At 38.7% G+C, this 23,502-nt stretch overlaps 1 protein-coding gene across 4 annotated transcripts in view; it reads left to right on the top strand.

Moving 5' to 3' along the window:
* NR6A1 (nuclear receptor subfamily 6 group A member 1) overlaps positions 1-23,502 on the top strand; it is a 206,910-nt gene that overhangs the window by 146,017 nt on the left and 37,391 nt on the right. For all 4 annotated transcript variants that reach the window (XM_089913745.1, XM_022578766.2, XM_022578765.2 and 1 more), the window contains one exon: positions 20,993-21,235. In XM_089913745.1, the coding sequence (XP_089769871.1) occupies positions 20,993-21,235 (243 nt within the window). The remainder of the gene's footprint in view (positions 1-20,992; positions 21,236-23,502) is intronic.

The raw sequence follows: 23,502 nt of genomic DNA, 5'->3' as shown, positions 1-23,502 counted from the left end.
CTTGAGTCTGTGGAAGTAAGAGATGTGTAAATGAAAGTCTTGGCACCCAATAGGTGCTGGTCGTGAAGTCTTGGCCATTGTTACTATTACAATAATATGTATACATGCACATACTCATATGCATTCATAGTTTTTTTAAGTTTGCCATGAGATAGTTGTTAATTGCCACTGACAAAAAAATCTACTACCCTCACGTCTTTTATTGACTGGGGGCAGGATAGGGGTGAGGTGATGACGTGCCACAACTAGTTTCTCTCCCTGTCGTTGGGTATAGTCCATACCATTGTTTTAACCATATTGCGTATTTAAATGGTACTTTAAGAAACTGGCCATCACATTGTTCTGTTAGGATTCTAGGTTCCTTTTGAATATGTAGAAATGAATTCTCCCTCAGAACCTCTGCTCTCATCCTCACATACTTTTTTTTAAAATAAATTTATTTATTTATTTGCAGCTGCGTTGGGTCTAAGTTGCCGTGCGTGGGCTTTCTCTAGTTACGGTGAGTGGGGACTACTCTTCGTGGCAGTGCACAGGCTTCTCGTTGTCGTGACTTCTCTTGTTGCGGAGCACGGGCTCTAGGCGCGCAGGCTTCAGTATTTGTGGCACTTGGGCTCCGTAGTTGTGGCTTGGCGGGCTCTAGAGCGCAGCGTAGTTGTGGCATTTGGGCTCAGTAGTTGTGGTGCACGGGTTTAGTTGCTCCGCGGCATGTGGGATCTTCCCGGACCAGGGCTCGAACCCGTGTCTCCTGCATTGGCAGGCGGATTCTTAACCACTGCACCACCAGGGAAGCCCCTCACATACTTTTTTGAGTTTTGTACACTAAAACACTTGCCATGAGGTTACCAATCTGTTACTAGAGAAAAACTACCCACCATAGAATATGCTTTAGTATGGAAAGTTGTTATATGTCATATGCTGAAAAATATTTGAACTTAGTTTCTTAATTCTTTATTTCCACCAACCATTAGTCTTAACCAAAGGAAGAGAATGATGAACGTTTAGGGAGTCTTGGGGAGTGGTGGGGAAGGAGTACTAGTTTTGTGAAAGTATTGATCCAGGGCCTCCAGGAAGCAGAACCCTGTGGTTCTGATGGCTACATTAGTAAAATAATGTGAGGGTAATTGTGAAAGATTTTGTAATATGCATAATTGTGCATAATTTAAGTTTCATAATTTGTGGTCTTAATTATGAGTGCAGAGGGACTCCAGCACTTATTCTGAACATTGTTTTACATATGAAAGTAGTTACAAAAGCACTTTTTGGCATATAGACTGTGAATCTCCAGTAATGCAACATGTCTGTGTTCTGGCTCTTTATACTAAATCTGGTCAGAATTCTGGAGAAAGTGGCCTTTTGGTATGGCAACTATGTTTTCTACCCTTCTAGAACATATGGTTTTACTTGAAGCATGCTAATTTATCTCTCTTTCACCAGGATTTTAGAACTGGGCAGAGACCTAGGTAGCAGAGTACTGAGCTTTGAGCATTGGCATAAGGTTTCTGGGATGCCTTATCAGTTTCTCATCTAGAGTTCTTATAAACTGTGCACTTTGATTTGCAAGTAGAGAAGCTACACTATTCATTCATTCAACTGACGTTCACAAGAGGTTGCCCTATGCTTAGTACTGAGCTATATATTAGGGATACAGAAAAAAGAAGATACTCTCCCTGCTCCATGGAGCTTACAGTCTAGCAGAGGGAGATAGATAAGTGCAACAAGGTGTTTGAGGCACAATAATAGTAGTCTTGGAAGGTACAAAGGTTGTACACAGGTAAGAGTGCTCTTTTCTGTTCTCTTTCTTCAACCAAGAAGGCATCATGACAGGTTGGTCAATGTTTGTCAGGCTGTTAAACTGAGGAAAGGGTCTCCCAGGCAGAAGGAGCAGCATGAGCAAAGGTGTAACAATATAAAACAACCTGACAGAGTACAGGGTGAGCTGTAAGGCCCACATAAGACAGAAAGATTGGTTGGTTCTAGATGCAGGGGAAACCCCCGAGAAAGCCTTGGTCTGAGAATGTATACCCCTACCCCTGTTGAGCAGAAGAGCACCCTCCTCACATTCCTTTCAGTACTCCTCTTGCAAATATGTTGAAGAGATGAATGTACTTTGCTAGAAAAGGGCACAGGTCCGCCCCAGAGCTGGAGGACTGGACATTACTGCTTCTGGGACTTAGGGAGAGCATGCTATAGCCTTGCTTAACTTTGTTACAAATTGCCAGGTACTGCAGAGGGAGAGGCCTTGGTTAAATGGTTCTAATAAGTTATACTATTTGTGCCCTGGGGGAATGTTGCAAACAGAAATGGGGCCTCTTGTATTTTTTTAGTTAATAGAGAAAGTCTTTTTTTTTTTAATTGTTTGTTTTTACTTTTGGCTGTGTTGGGTCGTTGTTTCGGAGTGCGGGCTTCTCACTGCAGTGACTTCTCTTGTTGCAGAGCATGTGGGCTCTAGGTGCACGGGCTCAGTAGTTGTGGTGCACGGGCTTAGTTGCTCCACGGCATGTGGGATCTTCCCGGACCAGGGATCGAACCCGTGTCCCAATCCGTATTGGCAGGTGGATTCTTAACCACTGTGCCACCAGGGAAGTCTGAGAAAGTCTTTTTTTTATTAATTTAATTTTTATTTTATGTTGGAGTATAGTTGATTTACAATGTTACATTAGTTTCAAGTGTACAGCAAAGTGATTCAGTTATACATATACATATATCCATTCTTTTTCAGATTCTTTTCCCATGTAGGTTATTACAGAATGTTGGGTAGAATTCCCTGTGGTATATGAGAGTCTTAATAATATCTTACCCAGACTATTTCACGAGTTTAGACCAAAAATTTCTTTTGGTTTTCTAGGGCAAGTTGTGTATGTTTTTACTGAGATAATCATTGTATTTTTATTTAATCTTGGTGAAATAGTTGATGACCTGGTGATCAAAGCATTAAAATGTTTTTGAATAGGTAGTATTAGATGCTTTCTAAAAAAATTAACATGCAGTAAAATTGAGGGGTTTTGAAAGGGGTGCATAGTTCTATGAATATGGGTTTGTGTAACCACCCTACAATAAAGATACAAAGCAGATTCATTACCTGCTCCCCCCACCAAAAAAAAACTCCTTCAGTCCCTTACCTTAATCCTGACCCCCTAGCAATCACTGTTTTCTGTTACTATAATTTTATCTTCTGGACGATGTTCTATGAATGGAATCATACAGTATGTAACCTTTTGAAACTGGCTTCTTTCACTCAGTATAATGCCTTTGAGATTCATCCAAATTGTTGTTATGTATCAATAGTTCATTCTTTTTTATTGGTGAGCAGTATTCCATTGTATGTTTGTTGATTCATTGACGTCTTGAAGGACATGTGGGTTATTTCCAGTTTGCAGTGATTATGAATAGAACTGCTATAAACATTTCATATACAAGTTTGTGTGTGAACCAAAGTATTTATTTTCCATGGTAAATAACTAGGAGTAGACTTGATGGGTCATATGGTAAGGATATGCTTAACTTTATGAGAACCTGCCAAACTGCTTTCCATGGTGCTTTCATCATTTTACATTCTCAGTTGCAGTGTATGAGAATTCTAACTGCTCTAGGTCTTCACCGTCACTTGGTATTGTTGTTTTTAAATTTTAGCCATTCTATGGATAAAGAAGATGTGATATACATATACAATGGAATACTACTCAGCCATAAAAAGAGATGAAATCTTGGGACTTCCCTGGTGGTCCAGTGGTTAAGACTTCGCCTTCCAATGTGGGCAGTGTGGGTTCAATCCCTGGTGGGGGAGCTAGGATCCCACATGCCTAGGGCCAAGAGAGCCAAAACATAGAACAGAAGCAATATTGTAACAAATTCAATAAAGACTTTAAAAATGGTCCAGATAAAAAAAAAAAAAAGAGAGAGAGATGAAGTCTTGCCATTTGCAACAATATGGATGAAGCTTGAGGGTATTTTGCTAAGTGAGCTAAGTCAGATGGAGGAAGACAAATGCCATATTTTTTTCACTCATGTGGAATATAAAAAGCAAACAACAACAACAAAAATAAATGAACAAACCAAACAAAAACAAGCATGTAGATACAGAGAACAGAGTAGTGGTTACCAGAGGAGGAGGCAGTTGATAGGGGAGGGTGAAATGGGTAATGGGGATCAACTGTATTGTGACAGATGGAAACTAAATTTTTGATGGTGAGCACACTATAGGGTTGACAGAAGTAAAAATATAATGTTGCACACATGAAACTTAAATAATGTTATAAACCAATATTACCTTAATAAAAAATAAATTTAAAAAATAATGAACCAAATAGCAAATTTGTTTATAAAAAAGTATTATGTGATCAGAATCTTCTAAAAAATTAGTTCACATGTAATTTTATTTATTAGTTAAGGACTTATATTTGTATAAACATATCTACTGTGGGAATACATAGAAGCAGAGTGGTGGAAAGAATTGAAAACAAAATTTTTTTTAGCCATTCTAATATGTAGTGATACCTCATTGTGGTATCTCATTTCTCTAACAGCTAATGATGTTGACCATCTTTTCATGTTTATTTGCAGCCACATATCCTCTTTGGTGAAATGTCCAGGTCTTTCCATTTTTAAATTGTGGTATTTGGTTTTTCATTATTGAATTTTGACAGTTCTTTATATATTCTGGATATGGATTCCTTTTTGGATGAGTTTTCTTTACAGAAATTGAATGACTGAAGATGGAAAGGGTGTAGTGTGTAGTTACTAAAGCGGCTTGCTTATATTTCCAGATTATTCTTAAATCATAGTTTACGCCTCATGCTTTTACAACTCTCAGACTTTTTCTTTAAGAGCCAACCTGTGCTTTATGACCCAGGGGTTTTTCTCACAGTTCTACAGTGGGTTTTCTCACAATTCTACATTCTAAATTCTCACAGTTTAGAAATGTTAAACAATTGAATTGATGTACTGTGATTTCCCCGTCGGAAATCCTCTCCCTAGATATAAATTTCTCTTTTGAAAATGAGAAAGGATTATTTCCAGTGAGTGGAGGAAGGGTAGAATTCGATGAGGTCAGAGAATTAGGCCAGAACCTGATCATATAGGACTATATATAGGCCATGGATTTTATTTCATGTGCAAGAGGAAGTATTTACAGTCTAATGAGGAGAATTTTTAAAGACCCACCCCACCCCGGCCCGCCCACTACATTATAGAATGGATTGGAAAATGGATTGTAGGGAGCCAAGGAGAAGTAGGGAAACCATTATTAGAATGAATGGTCATCCAAGTGTGAGAGATGATGGTAGTTTAAGAAAGGGCCGGGGGACTTCCCTGGTGGCGTAGTGGTTAAGAATCCGCCTGCCAGTGCAAGGGACACAGGCTCGATCCCTGGTCCAGGAAGATCCCACGTGCCGTGGAGCAACTAAGCCCATGCGCCACAACTACTGAAGCCTGTGCTCCTAGAGCCCACAAGCCACAACTGCTCAGCCCGTGCACCACAACTACTGAAGCGCACTCACCTAGAGCCCGTGCTCTGCAGCAAGAGAAGCCACCACAGTGAGAAGCCCGCACACCGCAACGAAGAGTAGACCCCGCTCACCGCAACTAGAGAAAGCCCGTATGCAGCCATGAAGACCCAACGCAGACAAAAAGAAATAAATTTTTAAAAAAAGAGAGAGAGAGGGCTTCTCTGGTGGCGCAGTGGTTGAGAGTCCGCCTGCCAATGCAGGGGACACGGGTTCGTGCCCCGGTCCGGGAAGATCCCACATGCCGCGGAGCGGCTGGGCCCGTGAGCCATGGCCGCTGAGCCTGCGCGTCCGGAGCCTGTACTCCGCAACGGGAGAGGCCACAACAGTGAGAGGCCCGCGTACCGCAAAAAAAAAAAAAAAGAGGGAGAGAGACTGAGAAAGTAGGAAAGCCAGGAGAGAGGTATTCTAGAAGCCAAGGGAGGACAATGTTTCAAAAAGGAAAGAACTGAGATGCTTGTCCAATTTCTTTCATTCATCAAGCAAACATTCTTGAGTACTTTTCACTTTATAAGACTCCGTGGATAGGCCCAGCAGTGATCAGGACAGATAAAGCAGTCCACTCTATCTCTAAATATATTGGGTTGGCCAAAATGTTCGTTCGGGTTTTTTGTAGGGTGTTACGGAAAAACCCGAACAAACATTTTGGCCAACCCAATATATAGAGAGTCTACATATATATTTTAAGGATTTCAGTGTGAAGCTATATAGGGATTTTGAGGGCCCATCTATATTCGGTTACGATATTTAAATTTCAGAAAGTTGCCTTGAACACTTTAACACTCATGATTCCATAGTATTCCCAATTTCTGTTACTAGAATAGAAGGTTTGGTATGCAAATTCATGTGATCCAGAATAACAATATTATTATAGATACATAGGTCATTTAAAGGCTAAATGAAATGCAGAGGCAGCTGTAGTGTAGAGGTTACTTACACAAACATGTGCAAGTTACTTTCTCTGGACCTCAGTTTCTCCATCTATAATGTGAGGATGAGGAACTAATTTATTTCTAAAGCCTCTTCTGGCTCTGAAATTTAATGACTCCATAGTCCAGGACCAACTAATCAGAGAAGTCACAAATAACTGAGATAATGCAACAAACACATCAACTTTCAATGTCTGTAATATCCTTTTCAGTGACTCCTTCAGTAGCCAGATCACCCTCTAATTGAGTGTCTGATGGTGGAAGCACAGGATTTTGACAGTGGAAAGCCACACTAATGAAAGTCCCTGGGAGTGCCTTTGGAATAAACCCAAAGATAATTTTATATATATACATACTTTCCTAAAGGAGATTTTGATGACTCTGGTTTAATGGCTTGGTATAATTGTACTGTGTATATTTTCACTTTCACAAATCTTTTACGTATTTTAATCTCTTCAGTCTCACAACAGTCCTGAAAGATGAATATCTTTGGCTTTATAGAAGAAGAAACTGAGGCTTAGAGAGATTGTCACACAGCTAAAATAGTGATTAACAGGGATGCACAGCTGGGGTTGCTTTTGACTTTATAATAACAATAAAAATAAATAAACAAAAAAAAACTTCAAGGGCAGTTTGCTGCAAAAGCTTAATAAGTAAATTTTTAGTTCTCTAACCTAAGCAGCGATCTCCAAAACCAAAAGTAAATGTAGAGGGGAGCAATCAGGCACTGAGGAAAGCCATATAAGCGCGACTATAGGTGTTTTTCTGCACCTGACTGGCACGCAAACCCAGTAGGCCCAGGCATGAGTTAGAAGCTCACTCTGGTCAGTTACCACCTTTCTTCACAGGTATCCTGAATTTTAGAATATATGGGGCACTTTCTCATACATTCCTGTTTAGTCCTCATAGGAACGTTTCAGGGGGAATCACTGTGCTCATTTTACTGATGGGTATCCTGAGACAAAATGGTGATGATATAATAATAGTAATAATAATATCGCACATTTATTGAGCTTTTATTGTGTGCCAGGAACTTAATGTATATTAAGTTTGTTCTAAGCACTAAGTATGTTACATGTATGAACTCAGTCCTCACAGCCACTTTGTGATGTAAGTAGTAGTATTACCTTCATTTTACAAATGAGGGAACTGAGGCCATACATTTACTAAATGTAAAAGCTGAGATTTGAATCCAGACAGAGATTTGACTTCCTAGCTCATTCTCTTAATCACTATACTTCTAATCATTTCACAAGTCATCATTTCAAGTCATTATGCTGTGCACCTTAAACTTCTACAGTACTATATGTCAATTATGCCTCAATAAAATTGGGAAAAGTTATAAATATAACTTGAATACATTTTGATATTAAAAAAATCACTATTTACTGTATTTCTTTTTCTTTTTTTTTTTTTTTTTTGTGGTACACGGGCCTCTCACTGTTGTGGCCTCTCCCGTTGCGGAGCATAGGCTCCGGACGCGCAGGCTCAGCGGCCATGGCTCACGGGCCCAGCTGCTCCGCGGCATGTGGGTTCCTCCCGGACCAGGGCACGAACCCGTGTCCCCTGCATCGGCAGGCGGGCTCTCAACCACTGCACCACCAGGGAAGCCCCAACTGTATTACTTTTTGATAGATCACAGCCTGAGATCACAAGCCTAGCTTAACCCTCACCAATTTTGTATAAAAGCTGGAAGTACGGATGTGGAATGTGGGTTGTAGGCTTCTATTGAACACCCAAACCTAGGAGGGAAAACTCATATCACCTTAGTAGGCAGGAACATCAGGGTGACTCAGACAAGGCAATAAACAGTCTTTTATTTGGCACCAAGTTCCAGTTTACAGGATGTGAATGAGGCAGCTTAGCAGCGAAACATGAAAAAAAGACTGAGAGATTTGAGTTACTATATACTCAGGACTGATTAATAATATTAATCCATTATCTTTTATGCAGTCATATATATAGTAGTATACTGTCACAGATACATTACAGACACCCTAAAGGTGATAAATCCTATTTGCATTCATTAAAAACATAGTATACAGGTCCAGTGGTTAGGACTCTGCACTCTCACTGCCGAGGGTCTGGGTTCAATCCCTGGTTGGGGAACTAAGATCCCATAAGCTGCGCGGCGCAGCCAAAAAATATATACATATAAAAGGGACTAGGGGAAATACACCCCCTCTGTTACGTACTCATCAATCCACACTAGATTGTGAGTATCATATTTTCATAAGATCCTTACAAGCAGGAACATGTCCAGAGGAGAAGGCAGATGACCAGTGTGATAAGAGGACTAGAAATCATATACTGTGTAAGTCAGTTTGGGGAACTAGGGATATTAAACTCCGAAGGCTGAAAACTCTTGGTGGAAATGAAGAGGGAGCAGGCTGGTTCAGGTTGGGCAGTGTCCACAGATTGAATTAAGATCAGTATGGGTTTTTTTCTTTTTTTGTTTGTACCACATGGCTTGTGGGATCTTAGTTCCCTGACCAGGGATTGAATCCAGGCCCCTTCAGTGAAAGTGCCAAATCCTAACCTCTAGACTGCCAGGGAATTCTCAAGATTGGTATGTTTTTACTACAGGGAGCCATGTTTAAGCTTCAGGAGCCATAGTAACTACTCTCAGCCCTTATGAATCCATGTGGTATAGCACCTCTGGTTCACTTCATCCCCAGCCCTCATCACCACCACTATCACACAGATGAGCAGCTTCTGCTTTTCTAGAACAAGGCCATCTTACTGGTCACGTTCATAGTTCCAGAGGCACAGAGAAGTCCTCAAATATTTATTTAGTGAATAAATGTCAAGAGATGATTTGAAGTAAGAATTATTAAATAGTGAATCAATGTCTACTTTATACTTCCAAATTCAAAAATACTTGTTTAGAGGCATAATGCGGGGATCCAAGCTATCTATTAATGAAATATACGTTTACTTTTTTTTTCAGAGAAGACTCCTCAGAATCAACCAACTCTTTTTTTCCCTAAATGAACAAGGAATCCTTAAAAGTTCCCATTAACAATCCAAATAGGACAAACCACAAATCTGCAGGTTTTTTTCTCCAACTGGAAAACCTAAATTTGCATGAATATGAAAACTGTTTTCATTGCAAATTGAAACTTGATTCCTAGTTCAAAGATTCCTACGTATAAGAGACTGGAAGGAACTAGGGACTTTGGTCTGAAACTTTATGTTCTTACCCCCACCTGTTGAGTGATGGGATAATATTTTCCCTGAATTCATTTCCTGTGGCATTCAGTTAATTGTAATTTGTGAACCATTTCATCTGTGTTTCCAGGCCTAAGCAGTTAATGGTGGTAACATTGTCTTTTTCCCATCTTTCATTCAGTGACATATAGGGATAATTTCCAAACATTCAGTTAATACCAGTCTTGTAAATTGCTCACTTGCTTTCATTCAACTGTTGTCATTTTTTAGAAATGTCCTCTGTGGAACTCCATGTGCGGCCTCTGGAAATGGATTTTTATAGTGGTAAGTGTAGAGGAGGAAGAATATATTAGTAGAGGAGAAATCCTATGATTTTTACTTATTTCTGTTTGAATTCTATATTCACAAATGAAATTCTGAGGGTACCTGTTCCCAATTTCATTTCTGCTACACCGCCTGATGCCTTCATTTCAGATAGTGGCAACCTATAAAACCGAGTGCAGTCAGTACTTAGACTATGCAACTGATCAGTGAGTTAGAACCAGCAATCCAGTTGAAACAGATCCCCTTTGTTTTTGATACGCTTTAGCCAGCCAAGTTCCAGATTGCCTGAGCTGTCAGCATAATTTTGGTCTAGTGAGCAGCTGTACTCTCCATTTCTTAAATCTGGCCTTCATCACAGTCTGAAAAGCAGGTTTTGATAAAAATCAGTTTCCAAATGTAATTTGCGTAACCTGAGCCCTTGGAATGGGTAAAATGCTCTTTGTGGGGTTGGGGAGGTATTTTTGTAACAGCAGTGCTGAGTGGAGGTATGACAGTAAGACGCATTTCAACAACAGGTTTTGGTCTGCATTTAACCAAGTTAAAGTAGAACTGGTTGCTAATATGAAGGTACTTAGTGCTCACTCACAGCATGGTAAGAATACATCTAGTTGCACAGATTTTGTTGTGACTCCAGTTGTTTCTTTGGTTAAAAAAAAAAAGAAAGGCAGCAGCAGCACTGAGGCTCAATTTTGATACATACCATCCTTCTCTTCCTGTACCCCACCGCCATAGGAGGTAGTTTGTATAATGGGAAGTCTGTCTTTGGAAAAGTAGTAAGGTTGAGGTTCAGATCCATCACTGACTAGCTGTGTGACCTTGGGTAAATCGCTTTCCTTTTCTGACACTAGGCATGTACCTTTATCTTTTTCTTAATAAAAATAAAATACATAAGAAAAATTTTAATGTTTAATTTTTTTACATTTCATTGCTTTTTATTTTGAAAGTATGTCTGGATTACAGTTCTTAATCCTCTTAAAAGGCTTTATTCTTATGTTTATCTTCTTTAAATGCATATGAATTTCTCCTGGTTAAAAAATAAACATTTGCTTAAATCTGTTGCTTCTTCCTGCAAAATGTTTCTCTATAGAGCACTCTTGGAGTGATAATAAAATACTAATTTTATATCTTTACCACTCACCTGTTTTTAATTGAATCTGATTTTTATTCTAACCAGTTCACTGAAACTTCTCATCAGTGATCTTTGAGCCTTTTCTTATTCCTCACACTTTTTGACCTGCGTTGTGTTTGACAGTGCTCTTCTTCTTTGTGAAACCCTTTTTGTCCCTTATCTTTCTCACAATCATGGGTTTATATTCTACCTGTTTCTTCTTTGATCATGTCATCTCACTTTCTTTCCCTAACTTCTTACCTTTCCCTCTCTGTCTCCATTTTACCTTCCGGCTGCTTCTCCACACATCCCCTTCCTCCTTGGAGTTCTAACCTGTTGCCATAGCTTCAACCCTCCCTTGGGTTGATGGCTCCCAAATCCTTCATTCTAGCCTGAACCATTGTCCTCTAAGTAACTGCCTTTGGAAGACTTCTGTTTGACTTGCCCATCATCCTCTGTTAAACTAAAGCCATTGATTTTTGTCCGTCACTTAGCTTTTGCTTTACTCTTTTCTATTAGTGATATCACATTTCTCACAGCCACCTTGGTTTAGAACCTCGAGTTCATTTTTTAAACACTTTCCTATCCCGTCCTCCCCTCACCCCCCTCTGGAATCTAGTCGGTCAACAAGCCGTCTCTAGGGCTCCTGTGCTTTCTTTTCACTTCCATTCAGCCATTCCTTTGTTATCATTCCTGTTACCTAGATGCCCATGCCATCCATCTTGTGGCAACCTGCACATCATTGTGAGGTTAATATTCCTAAAAATACTGCTTTGATCCAGACATACCTCTATTTTAAAATCTCAGTAGCCTTTTATCAGTAGGATAAAATCAATTGCACTCTGTTCCAAACTAGCTTTCTGGACTTATCTCTGACCATTCCTCTCTATTTAACTATAATATCCTATGCAGTTCCTTCAAACACACCTTACGTTTGTGTTCTTTCATTTTAGTATTGATGATGTCCTTTTCCTTTCCTGAAGTGCCCTGCTATCTTTTGTTTTCAACCTTTTTATTGTGAAATATAACACTTAGAGAAAAGTAAATAAAACACAAATTTACAGCCTAATGAATTAATATAAAACAGGCACCACTCGAATCAAGAAATAGAACCTTGACAGGATCCAAAAGCTTCTCTCCACCCCAGCACTCTCTTCACTCTGTGTCTCTTTCCCTCTATTGCTTGTTTGTTATTGTTGTTGCTGTTGTTGTTTTAACTTACTTAATACAAATGGAATCCTACAGTATGCATTCTTTTTTTCCTGGTTTCTTTTACCCAACACTGTTTGTATGCGTCATCTATGCTGTTGGCAGTAGTTCAAATATCTTTACTGTTGTAAAGTATTATATTGTACGAATTACACTGTTTATCTACAGTAAGTTGATGAATGTATGGTAATTTTTAATTTGGGACTTTTATAAAGCATGCTGCTGTGAACATCCTTGAACTTGTCTTCTAATACACATGTGCATGTATTTCTGTTGGGTATGTACCTGGGATGGGTCATAAGATAAGGTGTATCTTCAACTCTAATAATGACACACTTCTATAGTAGTTGTACCAGTAAAACACTTCTACCAATGGTATGTGAAAGTTAGTTTTTCCAAATTGCCACCATAGCTTGAAGTCATTTTTAATTTTTAGCCATTCTAATGGATGTGTAATAGTGTATCACTATGGTTTTAATTTGCATGTCTTAATTTGCATGTCTTTGATTACTGATAGGTTTGAACATCTTTTCATAAGTTTATTGATTATATGGATAGCCTCCTTTGTGAAATGCCTGTTCAGGTCTCTTGCCCAGTTTTCTACTGGGTTGCTTTTTTCTTATTGATGTAAAGGAATTTTACATGTTCTGGATGTGAGCACTCTAGGTTGTGTGTATTGCTTATATCTTCTTTCATACTGTGGCTTGCCTTATCACTCTCTTGAAGTTCTTCATTTTAATGTAGTCCAATTTTATTAATGTTTTCCTTTATGTTCGTGCTTTTTATGGCCTGTTTCAGAAATCTCTTCCTATCCCAAGATCATGAAGATATTCTTCTTTATTATCTTCTGAGTGGTATATTATTTTGCTTTTTTTTTGCAGTATGTGGGCCTCTCACTGCTGTGGCCTCTCCCGTTGCAGAGCGCAGGCTCAGCGGCCATGGCTCACGGGCCCAGCCGCTCTGCGGCATGTGGGATCTTCCCGGACCAGGGCACGAACCCGCGTCCCCTGCATCAGCAGGCGGACTCGCAACCACTGCGCCACCACGGAAGCCCTTATTTTGCTTTTGATACTTGGGTCTGCTATCTACTTGGAATTAAATATTTTGCATGGGGTGAGGTAGGATCAAGTTTCTATTTTTTTTCCATATTAGGTATCTGATTGTCCCAACATTGTTCATGGAAAAGAATTGTATTTTCCTCACTGCTCTGCAGTGCCACTCATATCATAAATTAAATATCCATATATGTATGATGATGTTGTAGGATTCTCCATTCAGTTCCTTTGGTCTGTTTGTCTACCTGTGAGCCAGTAAAAGATACCTTAATTACTATAGCTTTAAAATGAATATTGATATGTGGTAGATAAAGTCATCTTATTTTTTCTTAAGTATTTGTGCTATTTTTGTTCTTTTGCATTTACATATACATTTAGAATTAGCTTGTCAGGTATACACACACAGACACACACACACACACAGAACTGGGATTTTGAATAGAATTTTACTGACTCTGTAGATCTTTACAATAATAACTCTTCCAATCTATGATCATAACATACCTGTCCATTTACTGAAATCTTCTTCAATTTATCTTAGAAATATTTCACATTAAATAAGTATATTAAAATTTTTACATAGAGATCTTATATGTCTTTATTAGATTGCAACCTAGGTATTTTATATGTTTAGTTTGTTTAGGTATGTTACCTAGTTAGGTATGTTTATATGCTATTGTAAATGACATCTTTTGAAATTTCATTTCTGTTTGTGGCTGGGATAGAAATATAGTTAGTTTTTGTATTTTTTTTTAAATTTTACTGTGCTTGCTAGAACCTCCAGTACAATGTTGAATGAAGGTATTGATAATGGGCCATCCTTGTCTTCCAATCTCAAAAGAAAAGGTTTTTTAAAGCATTTCACCATTAAGTATGATATTTGGTACAGGTTTGTTTAGATAGTCTTTATTATATTAAGCAAGTTTATTTTCTATTCCTAATTTGCCAAGAGTTTAATAATAATAATTTGATTTCTATCAAAGCCTTTTCTTTTTTTTATTAAAGCACTATTTATTGCTTTTAAGATGGATTGTTTTTAAACAAAATACTTTCCAGAATGTTTCATAAGTTGCAATTTTTTATCAGGTTCTGATCTTACAGGAAATGTATCTTTAATAACAATAGCACAACTGACATTTATTGTATTTACTGTATATTAGGAATTGTATTAAGCAGTATAGTGTAGTATGAAAGGTCTCAGATCCTGGTTCAAGATTGTCTGCTTAGAATCCTGGCTCTGCTACCCACTAGATAGCTAGGTCCTGTTGAGGACCTGGGGCATATTTTTTATCCTATGTGTGCCTCAGTCTTTTACATCTACAAAATGGGGATAATAGAGTTGTGAGGAATGAGCGAATTATTATATGTGACACATATAGAACAGAACTTGTTACATAATAAGCACCAGGTACATGATGGCTGTTGTCATTACGTATAATCGTTTATTCCCTAGCAACTGCGTGAGGTGAGTACTGTTGTTATCTCTATTTTACAGTTGATAATGAGACTTAAGAGAACTGAGTTGTGTGTCCACAGTTAACAAAGCTAGGATGTGGCAGAGCTGGAATTCATACCCAGTGTGTCTTAACCACAAAATCAGTGTATTTTAAACTTTCTACAATTTGATCCATAGTACATTGTGATCCACTGCACACATGTACACACAGACATAAAATGCACACACTTTAATTGAAAGGAAGGTTTCACAATATTTACCCTTACTACATGTGATGCACTTTGATATTTTCTTTCATTTCTTCTAAAAATGCTAGTCGTGATGCTATGGGTTATGACATAATTTCGAAAACACTGCACTAAGCCATAGTATTTATTCATTTATTCATTCATTCATTCATTCATTCATTCAACAAGATGAGCTTCTTCTGTGTAGCAGTCATGGTACCAGATGTTACTGTTAATGGTTTTGTTTTTTCTTTTAATATATTTATTTATTTATTTTTGGCTGAGTTGGGTCTTTGTTGCTGCACGCAGGCTTTCTCTACTTGCAGCTACCGGGGGCTACTGTTCGTCGCGGTGCACAGGCTTCTCATTGCAGTGGCTTCTCTTGTTGCAGAGCACGAGCTCTAGGTATGCGGGCTTCAGTAGTTGTGGCTCGCAGCCTCTAGAGTGCAGGCTCAGTAGTTGTGGCGCACGGGCTTAGTTGCTCTGCGGCATGTGGGATCTTCCCGGACTAGGGCTCAAACCTGTGTCCCCTGCATTTGCAGGTGGATTCTTAAGCACTGTGCCACCAGGGAAGCCCACTGTTAATGTTTTTGATTGAGACTTAATACTGCAGTATAATCTTGGTTAGGTGTAACTAAGGGGTCCTGCCACTTTTATAAAACAAGAACCTCAGTATTGTAAAATTCTGGTCAGATTGACGACCAGATAGATTCATTTATAAATATCCTTGTATTCATTTACTTTTTGTTCTTGCTAAATGATGTAGAAACAGGAACATCGATTTGTGTGAGCGGGCACGTGTCATTGGTACCCTGAAGAGATGTTGCTAGGGCTCTTACCTGGTTCAGATTGTTATTAATCTTCTAAGCCAACCATATCAGCTGCTTATTCATCATTTTCTTTATTTCCTTTGAACTTGATGTTTCTGCCTCTGAAGATTAACCTGTGTTCATAGTGACCCTAACTGAGCTCTGTATTAGCCCTTCTCTCTCTACACAAGAGTGTTAATGTGTGAAGAAATGAAAATTATATGATAGTTCCTGTTACCTGCCTTAGAATCATTTCTGATTAAAAATAAATTCTTAAGATTGTTTCTAAGTTTTGAAAGACTGTAGCAAAGACAAGCATGTTACCTTCCTTTCTAACAATGCCCATGTGTGGTTACATTTATTTCTCATGAGTAACCAGCAAGCATCCTTGAGAACATCTTGCAGGAAAAAAATTCTGGGCAAATCATGACTGTTTTACATATAGAGGGGTAGGACATAACTTGATGTTGTATCTGTGGATATTTCTGGGTAACTCATCTTGAGTTAGTCTTGCTGAAGCTTAGTAAACTATATTGGCTATTCTAGAAATGAATGAGATTGTTTTGAGGAAAACCCAAGTTAGAGGTTTCTAGTGCCAAAATTGAGACATTACTTTATATGCCAGTTGTTTCTTCTGCTTATACTCTCCTCTCCTTTCACTTGTCTAACTGATAGGCATACTTCAGAACTCACCTCCTCTAGGAAATCTGTTATTACCTTACCCTGCCACCAGACTGACTGAATACTCCTCCTTTGTGCTAGTGGAATTTTTCAAGTTTTTTTAAGTTAGGAAAAAAAAAAGACAGTCAACAATATTGTCTAGTACTTTAGAGTTCATAAAGCTGTCTCATTCTAATACAGACCATGAGGAAGCTAGAGCTCCATGTCATTTATAGGTAATCTGTTAACTCATTGATTCTCACAACAGTTCCTTGAAGAAGGTAGTATGACCCACATTTTATAGACTAGAAACTGAGGTACCTCTGGAGAGGTTAAGAAGCTTTCCAAAGTCACACAGGAAGTAAGTCATAGAGCCTAGATTTGAACCCAAGGATTCTGACTTTAGAGACCAAGTTCTTAATCTCTATGTTCTACTGCCTCTGCTCAGAAGATTTTGTAGAGCTGACAGTTGTCTCTTTCCTTTCCATCATTGAGTTGAGACTTACCTTGCCATGGGGCCCGAGTTCAACTCTACCTCCCCACCCAAGCCTCTTCCCTTGACTGCCAGGCAAATCTGTTTACCTAATGCCAGTCTTCTCAATTAAAGTTTAAAGTTCTTAAAAACTGTCTTAGTGTTCTCTTACTCATGGGGAGGAGAGCAAAAGAGGAAGATTCCAATAGTTTTTACTTTAATGTTTGATTTTTTTTCCCTTCATTCATCAATTTTCAGAATACTGAATTGGTGTCCTAGAAACCTCCAGTGGTAACTAATGAAGTTTTTCTTTTTAATATTATTATGAACTCATTGATTTTTATATCTGAAGTGTTTTAATCCATTGCCATCATTCTTTTTGATGCATAGTCTGTTCCATTTAAGGGAGGCTTTTATGTTGCTCCCTGTATCCTTTTGACATAACCCCATTATTAGTCTTGGGTAGTACAAGACTCATCTTGTATACATTCTGCCTCAAACCTGAAATCAACCATGTCTCTCAGGAGTCCTGGCTCCTTTTCATAGGAAATGGTATTTTTAGAGTACACTGTCTGAGCCCTTCTACCTTCTAGTATTCCTGATCAAGACAAACATTGAACTTCTCTGATAAATTAGTAAGAGTCTTCTCTCCTACTATTTTTTAACCCATTGCTATTTTTGTAGATAGCAAGCTGCCTTGTTCAGAGTTTTAAATACCTATCATTTTTCAAACCCTCAGATTTTCATCAACAACTGTGTCTGTTATCTTACTGAGCATTAAAGTTACTAAGAGCCATAGTTTCTACTTTGTTTTTGTTGCTATTGTTTCTGTTGGTGGTGTTGTTTTATATATATATATATATATATTTTATTCAATTATGGTTGATTTACAATATTAGTTTCAAGTGTACAACATAGTGATTCAATATTTTTGTAGATTATACTCCATTTAAAATTATAAAATATTGGCTATGTTCCCATAGTCTCTACTTTGAAGTGCTTATTTGCCTGATTTTTTTTCCCAGTTATATTTTCAGGTAGAGTAACAGATTAAGAACATTGAATAGATTAAGAGTGCTATATGGTTATGAACATCTCCTTTGTGTTGTTAGGCTCACTAGTAAAAGAATACTGTAGATGTAATGAATCTGAAATTTCAGATTTCATGTGAGGAATATAACATGATATCCTTATGTAAAAGATAGACAAATTTCAGTGAGGCGTATAACATGATATCCTTATGTATAAGATAGAGAAATGTCTGGCCTAATTAACAGACAAAACTAGTTGAACAGCTGTTTCCAGCTGGTTAATTTGGTTAAGTCAGATTGAGAAGGGGCTCCAACAGCTTGCCTGAGGCCACATTTCTGTTGAATATTGTTTTAAGGTTGGAAATGAAAATGATCTAATATTGACCATACAATATTAGAGAAAAGGAGGAGGAGTGAGAAATAACTAATATACTGGGTGGCAGGACCGGATCCCCAAAGAGTTCCATAGACCAGAATGACACATAGAATTTCTTATATAAAGATAAATTTGATCAAAGACAAGTGCAAAGTCCTACCATTGGGTTTAGAAGTCCTACACTTCCCAAGAATGGAATAAGAAAGACATGCGTTAATGTTAATATGTGATAAATACTTCAGGATTTAGATGTCTGTGAACCAGATGTGAATTAAATGTAGGGGGGGATTGGAAATACATCAGTCTCAAAATCAGAAAGTCTTGAATTCTAATTTCAGTTCCACTCCTGATTATATAACCAATTAAATTTCCTTACCTCTTTAAGCTTCATTTTTTTCCCATTATAAAATGTGTAGCATTTTTATAGCATAGCATTGATAATTATAAAATACTATGTATATACTGGTGTTGATAGCTGCAGATACATAAACAAAACTAATTGAGTCTTAAATTGAGAAAATCAAACCATTTAGTTCTGGATACTTTGTTTTACAAGAAATTTTGATACTATATGATTAAGAATAAGAAATAGGAGAAGAAAAATTAGGAACCCCACTTATCTTTAAATCTCTGAATGGTTGGTATATGAACTAGGCTAGGCTATACATTTATTTTTTGCCCGTGAGCACATAACTCAGGGCAATGAGGAAAGCTTCAGGTTAATAGACTTTGGCTCAGTGTAAAGAAAAGCTTTTGAACCATTAAAACTATCTAAAACGGAATGAATGGAATGAAGTACCTTACTGAGTCACTGGATATGTGCAAGTAGAGTTCCAACCCCTTGTCTTAGAGTATCGTAGAGGGAGTTCATTTCATGCCTCAGATAAAGGTCTGTTGGAGCCAATTTCTAAGGCCCTTTCTTAACTCTTTTAAGATTCTTGATTCTGTAATATGGGGATAAAGATACCTCTCACAGTCATTGAGATGAATAAATAAGACAGTAAAAACTTCTTGAACACTGCATGGTACACGCTTGGTACTCACCGAATTTTCTTTGCTGTATCTATAAGATAAAAATAATCCATGCCCTGGTCTTGGTACAAGTGAGATAATGAATGTAAACATACTTTAAATACCCTTCAAGTCCTTTATAAGAATCAGAGGTGCAGAAATCTCTATCTGACATCTGGACAAGCACCATTTGGGACAGTTTGCTTCTTTCTGTTTGTTCATTTACAAAGGGAGACCTTGGCTTTTTTTAAGCTGTGTGTGTGTGTTTGTGTGTTTCCCAAGGGAAGGGCCTGACTTACCTGCGTAGAATGGATAGATTCGCCTTGCCGTGGCCACAGAGTATGTTGGTTAGGTACATAGACTTTGGGGGTTCCAGCCCTAGTTCCCTTTCTTACTAGATGGGTGACTGTTGAAGAGTGATATTACCTCATGAATTTCCTCAGCTGTAAAATAAGGGTACCTCAGTTAGGTTTGTTGTGATGATTCAGCACAATAACACGTGTTAGGTGCTTGGCACAGATCAGAATCTTTGCAGGAGGTTTCTTTTTTCCTTTTTGTTTTTTAATTGAGGTATGTAGTTGATTTACAGTGTTCAGGTGTACAGAGTGATTTGGTTATGTACATATTTAGATTCTTTTCCATTATAGGTTATTACAAGACAATGAATATAGTTCTCTGTGCTACACAGTAGGTCCTTGTTATCTATTTTATATATAGTAGTATGTATCTGTTAATCCCAGATTCCCAGTTTATCCCTCCCTCCTCCCTTTCCCCTTTGGTAACCAGAAGTTTGTTTTCTAAGTAATATAATATGGTATTTGTCTTTCTCTGCTGGAGGTTTCTTGGACCCGCTACCAAGGTCTGACATAGTTCACCAAGGCACTTTTTTTTGTCATATGCCTGTTCTTTGGCAGTTGCTTGGTCCAGAGTGGAATTTGCTTGGTCCAAAGAGGAAGTGAAGAGCTATATTCCAGCCTGAATTTCTGCTTTGACTAATTTGTTTGTTGCTAGACAGTGAGTTCCTTGACTATGGGGATTATGATGATTTATTTCTGAATACCCAATACCTAGTACAGCGCCTGGACACAGAGTAGATGTTCTGCTGGAATGTAAGCTTCACCAGGGTCTTTTATTCATTGCTGTATCCATGCCTTACAACAGTGCCTAGAAGAGAATAGTTGCTCAGTATATATCTATTGGATGCGTGGATGGCTTAGCTGGGCATGGAAGCTTCTTCGCTTGTTAATAATTATAACTGTCATTTATTGGGTATATACCATATGCTGGGCACTTACATACATGGTAAGTAATCCTTACCACCTTCCTACAGGGTAGAAGTGATGGGCTGTTGCTAAAGAAGGTAAGGGAGAAGGAGGAGTCAAAGATACCTTCCAGGTTTCTGACTTGGTTACTGGTCCAAGTGATGATGAAACTCAGAGGAAGGAATGTGAGTTCTTTTTTTAGTTAGGCTATGTTTGTGGTATCTACAGGTAGATGCAGGAGTCTGTTCCTACAACAAGGGCTTTAAAGATGCCACCTCTTTGCCAGTTAGCCTGGAGAGGGTAATGTTCTGGGTCTATCCAGGGTTGCTAATTTTAGATCTGCAGGCTTAAAGCCATTATTTCCACTGTGTTCTAACTTGCATATGTTCAGTTTCTGTTCCAGATGATCGGGCTGAACAACGAACCTGTCTCATTTGTGGGGACCGCGCCACAGGCTTGCACTATGGGATCATCTCCTGTGAGGGGTGCAAAGGGTTTTTCAAGCGGAGCATTTGCAACAAGCGGGTATATCGGTGCAGTCGTGACAAGAACTGTGTCATGTCTCGGAAGCAGAGGAACAGGTGCCAGTACTGCCGCCTGCTCAAATGCCTCCAGATGGGGATGAACCGGAAGGGTGAGTGGTGCTTGTGGCTCTGCTACCCACACTTCACCCATCACTTTATCTTTAGTGTCAGCCATTAAGCCTTGGAGTTATTCATTTCCCAAGCCTGCACTTGTACTGTGTAACCCAAAATGACCCAAAAATGAATCTGCCTACAGGGATCTCTCAGATTAGGTGGGAGGAAAGACTGGTGAGATGTTAAGGATCCTGTGAGAATGAATGCACAGGGTCCATGTGACAAGACCCCAATTAACAATCAGGTACTAAGTAGGATTAATATACTCCACTAGTTCTTTTTTCAGGGCATGATGAAAGGAAGCAGGAATTTTATATGAAATGGCAGGAAGGCAGTAGGTCCCCTGAATGTGTTATCATTTTGTTTGGTATAAGCATGGCATACTCAGGTTGAGCATACCCAGAAATCTGCATCCAGGTTGGTGAAGAATTTGGGATTTATTGGGAAGTTTTCCAAGAGCCATTAGCCTAAGATGACATGAATAAACCAATATTCTAAGGGGGTTAATCCAGAGGGCAGCTTTGAAGAATGGATTGGGGTAGGGGAAGCAGAAAAAACACTTAGAAAGTATTTAGAAGAGTCCACAAGAAAGGTATGAAGGATCTGAAGGAGAGGAGGAGGGGAAAGTAATGGCACAGATGGGGAGATGTGGGAGAAGCTCACCTGATAGGAGTTGGTGACATACTGACTATTGGGCAGTACCAGAGGTTGAAGCTGATAATTCGAATTAAAGTAAATTAATTGGGGCTTCCCTGGTGGCACAGTGGTTGAGAGTCTGCCTGCTGATGCAGGGGACACGGGTTCGTGCCCCGGTCTGAGAAGATCCCACATGCCGTGGAGCGGCTGGGCGCATGAGCCATGGCCGCTGAGCCTGCGAGTCCGGAGCCTGTGCTCCGCAACGGGAGAGGCCACAACAGTGAGAGGCCCGTGTACCGCAAAAAAAAAAAAAAAAAAAAGTAAATTAATTAATAAAAGAATGGGGCAAAATGTTGACCTTGGTAGGTGCTGAATTTGAAGTACCTGAGAAGGACACACACATAGATGTCCACTAAGGAAGTCGGATTGGAACTGAGCTGAAAAGTCCTGCTTACAAGTAGAAGTTTGTGGAGCTATTGGCATAGAGGTGGTAAAGTTTTGTTAGTGGGTAGAAATCACCCAAAGAGAGAACTTGGATACAGAAGAGAAAGAGGGCCAATGTCAGAACTTTAGGAGTATTCTCATGGAGGGTGGAGAGCCTTGCAGTGTAGTTCAGTAAAAGAATAGAGGTTCAGGAGGGGAGAGGTTGGTGACAGACTAGCTCTGTGACCTTGGGCAGTTTGCTTTATGTCTCTGATGCTAAATCTTACCTTTAAAATGGTATGATAATACTTAACTTTCAGAGCTCTGTAGAGGGTTAAATATGACTATGTATATAAAATACCCAGCGAGGTATTAAGAGCTCATAGTAATAGTATGGGGTGGGGATTAGTCAGATTTAATGAATTGTTCAAATTGGTTTTGTAGCAGACACTTCAGACTGGTTTTTTAAATTGTGTATGGGATAATAAGATTTTTTTGAAAACTTGCCTATTATGAAGAGAGGTAAGAGAGATATAGAAGGGCATTTAGGTAAATATAGGTCATTTATAATTTACTTACAATACTAATATTTACTGAGCATTGTGTGTACCAAAAAGTCTTGTATACTTTCTATGCATTATCTCATTAAATACACACAACAACCCTATTGTTAACTATTACCCTCAGTTTACAGAGGCAGCTTAGGGAGGTAAAATGACTTACAAGTAGTTGGATTAGTGGTTGTTGTATTGACAGTTAATAATTTTTAAAATGTAATTTGTTATTAATCAAGCAAAACTTGTACCTAACCACATGGACAACACACTGCTTCACATGTCTACTGTATGGGATAACTAGTTGCGTGTTGGAATGTGCTATATTTACCGAATGATAAAAACATTTAATAGGGCATTTAAACTGTTACCAACTTTGTCCCCTGTCTATGTTTCTAACCTCATTTGTCCAGAATTTACTGTACCTCAAGCATGCCTTGCACTGTCCTGCCTGTGCTAGTTTCCTTCTGCTACCTAGAAATCCTCTCCCTTCCCCACTATCAGTTTACTCCTGCAGAAATCCTTACAAGCCACCAAGTAATGTATTGAAGAGAGAGTCTGGTCATCTGACTTGGTTTTGGTCTACAGTTTTCTCATCTTCCTTTGTTGCCTTCACTGAGAGTATTTTATCAAAGCGTATTTATGAGTTG

This window comes from Delphinapterus leucas, chromosome 6, assembly GCF_059928025.1.
Source record: "Delphinapterus leucas isolate spDelLeu-1000000601 "Yukka" chromosome 6, BTC_Dleu_Yukka2, whole genome shotgun sequence".
In the NCBI taxonomy this organism is placed as follows: Eukaryota; Metazoa; Chordata; class Mammalia; order Artiodactyla; family Monodontidae; genus Delphinapterus; species Delphinapterus leucas.
This window is presented reverse-complemented; position numbering and strand designations above follow the sequence as displayed.